General features: G+C 46.0%; 1 protein-coding gene across 3 annotated transcripts in view; it reads left to right on the top strand.

Moving 5' to 3' along the window:
• The first annotated feature begins 1085 nt into the window (after nucleotides 1–1085).
• Nucleotides 1086–4205, top strand: part of LOC308163649 (thioredoxin reductase 1, cytoplasmic-like) — a 12150-nt gene continuing 9030 nt past the window's right edge. For 2 of the 3 annotated variants that reach the window (XM_080537824.1, XM_080537822.1), the window contains exons 1-5: nucleotides 1086–1138; nucleotides 1267–1600; nucleotides 2121–2190; nucleotides 2686–2805; nucleotides 3317–3456. In XM_080537824.1, coding sequence (XP_080393950.1) covers nucleotides 1514–1600; nucleotides 2121–2190; nucleotides 2686–2805; nucleotides 3317–3456 — 417 coding nt within the window. In that variant the 5' untranslated portion in view covers nucleotides 1086–1138; nucleotides 1267–1513. The other variant, XM_080537823.1, reaches the window with a different exon arrangement.

The raw sequence follows: 4205 nt of genomic DNA, 5'->3' as shown, positions 1-4205 counted from the left end.
GTTACTTGACAAGTTATAGTCAGGTCTGCACTGTTATTGTTTAGATCATATACATTAGTAGTGAGTACAGTGAGTACAGTTCTTAAAGAAGAAGATCAATCCATCGACTGAAGCCATAAGGCCCAGTGACACTTATTGTCTGTTTCATCTTTTCAGAGACTAATTTTCAGTTGACCCAAGAGAGACTTTTAATGCTTAAAAGGGGGGATGTAGTATATTGCTATGTTTAGCATAGATCTGGGATTGATTGCTATTGCCTCCGTAGCATTACATCTTGACAATGTTATCATCGATTGACTAGTGTGGTCTAGTTGTTGTTGGGATGCTGAATAAAGACGCTCGTTGAACGTTGCTCCAGAGACCAGAGTTATTATTATTATAAAGTGTATCTTGTAAGTCAGAGAGAACAACAAGACACAACACAACATATACAAATATATAGATTCCTCAACTAACATTAAAAGATACATTTAGAAAATGTGTTTTCAGTCTATTATTAGTAACGTATATGAATGTCCCTGCGCATGCGTAGATACACACTGACGCGCTCGTGCACACAGTGGCTGCCTGTGCAGAAACACACACATTGCTGTCGAAGTAAGTGAAGCTTTGGACAAACTACAGAGAAAAGTCGAACGATAAGTTTACCCTCCCTCCTTCTGAAGAAGAGCAGAAACGACTTTTCTGTGAATGTTTTTTGAACTGGTAATAGGAAGTTGTTGCATGCCGTTCACTAGGGAATCATGTCTATTGTGTCCGACATATTCATGTAAAAACTCCATTCCTCCTCAAATAAAGCTGGTATTTATTTCTAACGCATTTTGGCCAAATGTGCTTTAATTGCTTCTTGCAGTTCCGTCTTTAACCACCAGGTGTCGCAATGACACCGCACATAAAGTCCTCGTATATCTACACGGACCAATGAGAACAGCTGTTCGTTGGGAGGTTCTGTGGTTGACCAGAGCCTCCCCCACCGTGCCTCTGGGTGGTCTCTCCTAGGTCCGTGTTATCTCCAGTCCAGTGTGGTCTGGCTGGTTAGAGGAGGGGCAGGGGGGAGGGGAGGGGGCACAAAGTCCAGGCCTGCATGTGTGTTTGCCATTCGGAGTAGGAGGACTGGATGTTTTTGAGTGTGTTTAAAGTGTGTAGCTTACAGCTTACAGCATATCTACTTTGGCTTCAGTGTGTATGTGAAACAACCAAAGAACTCTCTCTGTTTCTCCCTCGCTCTCTGTCTCTCTCTTTCTGTCTCTCTGTCTCTCTTTCTAGGCCTAAGGAAAGGTCTGTCTGTCTGTCTGTCTCTCTCTCTCTGTCTCTCTCGCTCTCTCTTTCTTGCTCTCTGTCTCTTTCTAGGCCTAAGGAAAGGTCTGTCTGTCTCTCTCTCTCTGTCTCTCTCTCTCTGTCTCTCTCCCTCTGCCTCTCTCTCTCTCTCTCTCTCTCTCTCTCTCTCTCTCTCTCTCTCTCGTCTCTCAGCCTAAGGACCATCTAGAGGTAGTGGTCTCTTGCGGAGGTGACCATGTCTCAGACGAGGGCGTCCTCGGGGCTGTATGACTACGACCTGCTGGTCATCGGAGGAGGGACTGGGGGTCTGGCGGTGGCCAAGGTGGGTCTACTACTCTCTACTACTCTCTCTACATCTACTAGATGTACATCTAGTACATCTACTCTCTCTACATCTACATCTCTTTTTGCTTCTCTCTCTCTCTATCTCTCTCTCCCTCCCTCTCTCTCTCTCTATCTCTCTCTCCCTCCCTCTCTCTCACTTCCTCTCTCAAGTTTCACTCGGTGTCTTCGTTTTATTTTGGATGGAGGAACTTCAGAGAGAGTGGGTTTAGGATTTAATATCTCTCAGACATACAGTATCTGTTTAACTCCCTCTTTCCCTTTCTCTCCCTCTCTCTCCCTCTCTTCCTCTTTCTCTCTCCCCCCTCTCTCTCCCTCTCTCCACCTCTTTCTCTCTCTGTCTCTTTCACTCTCTCTCTCTCTCTCTCTCTCTCTCTCTCTCTCTCTCTCTCTCTGTGTCTCTCTCTATCTCTCTCTCTGTCTCTCTCTGTCTCTCTTTCTCTCTCTCTCTCTCTCTCTCTATCTATTTCTCTCTCTCTCTTTCTCTCTCCATCTCTCAGGAAGCTGCTAGTTTTGGGAAGAGGGTGCTGGTCCTTGACTGTGTGGCTCCCACCCCTCAGGGTACATGGGGTATGTGTGTATGAGTATATGTGACACGTTCTAGTGTTTTGGGCCGCATGTTGGCAACCAATCAAAATGTTCTGACTTTTCCTTTGAAACACGGAACTACAGTACGTTTCAACGTTGTTGAGAATCACAACACAAACTCGCTAGTCAAGCCAAAATACTGCAACAACGCAATGGATTGGGTGAGTAATCCCCACTGCTACCTAGTTAACTAGAACCCTACTTTACATTGTCAGCAGGCTCACAAAACAAGCTGTGTTAGTTGACTAGCCATGTGTCGTTGATTTTCAACAACGCAGAAATGTATTCCAATTTTTCCCAAAGAAAAGTCTGAACATTACATCAGATCCCGACATGAGGACCAATGTCGGGATCACATTAATTCTTGGCACAATTTGTCTATTATTATTATTATTATTATTATTATTATTATTATTATTATTAATAATAATAATAATAATAATAAAGGGAAGCCCTCTCACCCTCTTCCCTCCCCAGGCCTAGGGGGCGCCAGAGGGAGCGTTGGCAGTGTTGCCAGGAAGCTGCTGCACCAGGCCTCCCTGCTGGGGACCTCAATACAGGACGCACGGAAGTACGGCTGGCTGCTGGAGGAGAAGGGTGAGGAGGGGGGGGGGGGGAGGAGGATGAGGAGGAGGAGGAGGAGGAGGAGGAGGAGGAGGAGGGGGAGGAGAAGGGTGAGGAGGAGGGGGAGAAGGTGGAGGAGGGTGAGGAGGAGGTGGAGGAGGAGGGAGGAGCGTGTCAGCATGTCTGGATCCAGTGTGCGTTCTGGTGTTCTCAGAGCAAATGTACGTACGCAGCCTGTTTGAATGTGGTGATTGTTTTGGTGTTGTTAGATATTGTTATCTTTGGGTAATCTATGCTAGGACCAGGGTTAGACCAGGGACCATTGGGAGTCACAATGCTAGAAGAAGGAAGAATTACATTAAAAAATAATAGAGTTATTTACCGTAGAGAAACAGTACAGCGGGGGTAGAGGGGATGAAGAGGTACATTTACATTTCTGAGTGTGTGTGTGTCTCTCTGTGTGTGTGTGTGTGTGTGTGTGTGTGTGTGTGTGTGTCTCTCTGTGTGTGTGTCTGTGTGTGTGTGTGTGTGTGTGTGTGTGTAGTGTGTCATGGCTGGGCAGGGCTGGTTCAGGGCATCCAGCAGCAGCAGAGTTCCCTGACCTCTGACCTCCGCAGGGCGCTGGAGCATGATGTCACCTTCCTGGACGCCCGGGGTCACATCCTGGGACCACACACCGTACAGGTGGGCGTGTGTGTGTGTGTCCTGTGTGTGTGTGTTTATAGGTGAGCACAGGCATGGGTGACTCATTATGGCAGCATTTACACCGCCAGGTAGAAGTGACACAGTTCAGGTGTTCTGCTCACAGATCAGATATGTAACATGGAGGTCTAAACCAGTAAGAAAGCACATTGAATCAGATATTCTCAGGTCCCATTCAGGCCTCAATCATATGTGGAAATAAATCAGATACGAATCTGATATGTGTCATTTCGACTGCGGTCTAACCAGGCAGGTCATATAACGCTCAATTATGATTTGCACGTCATTGTAAATACGACAGTCTTCACATGTTGATGATGTTTGACGTGAGTTTCACTCACTTTAACAGTGAAGTGCTCTTTCTTCTCTGGCTTAAAATGTGCGTGATATTTTGCGGACCTCTAAACATACTTCTGAAAGCAATGGCTTTATATTATAATAATATAAAAGGAATGACCATTTCTGTCTCGTTTGCGTCCATTGCAAGTCCCGGCTGTCTGTTTACTTTAGTTTCCGGTGACCTAACCCTCATGTACGCATGCAGGTTGTCTCAAGTGTTACCAGTGTTAGCTCAGGTATCAGATATTCAGGTGTAAGCAGGTGAAAAAAAAAAATGGATATGAGGACTAAATCTGAACTAGGCATTATGACCTGCGGTGTAAATGCGGGCTAAATCTCCATGGTGACGGCTGTGGTCAGTGGTGTGATGATGTCACACGTGTGTGTCGTCC

The sequence above is a fragment of the Nansenia antarctica genome (genome assembly GCF_963989245.1).
Source record: "Nansenia antarctica genome assembly, chromosome: 8".
NCBI classification, from domain to species: domain Eukaryota; kingdom Metazoa; phylum Chordata; class Actinopteri; order Argentiniformes; family Microstomatidae; genus Nansenia; species Nansenia antarctica.
Note: the sequence above shows the minus strand (reverse complement) of the source record. Positions and strands in the feature narration are given on the sequence as shown.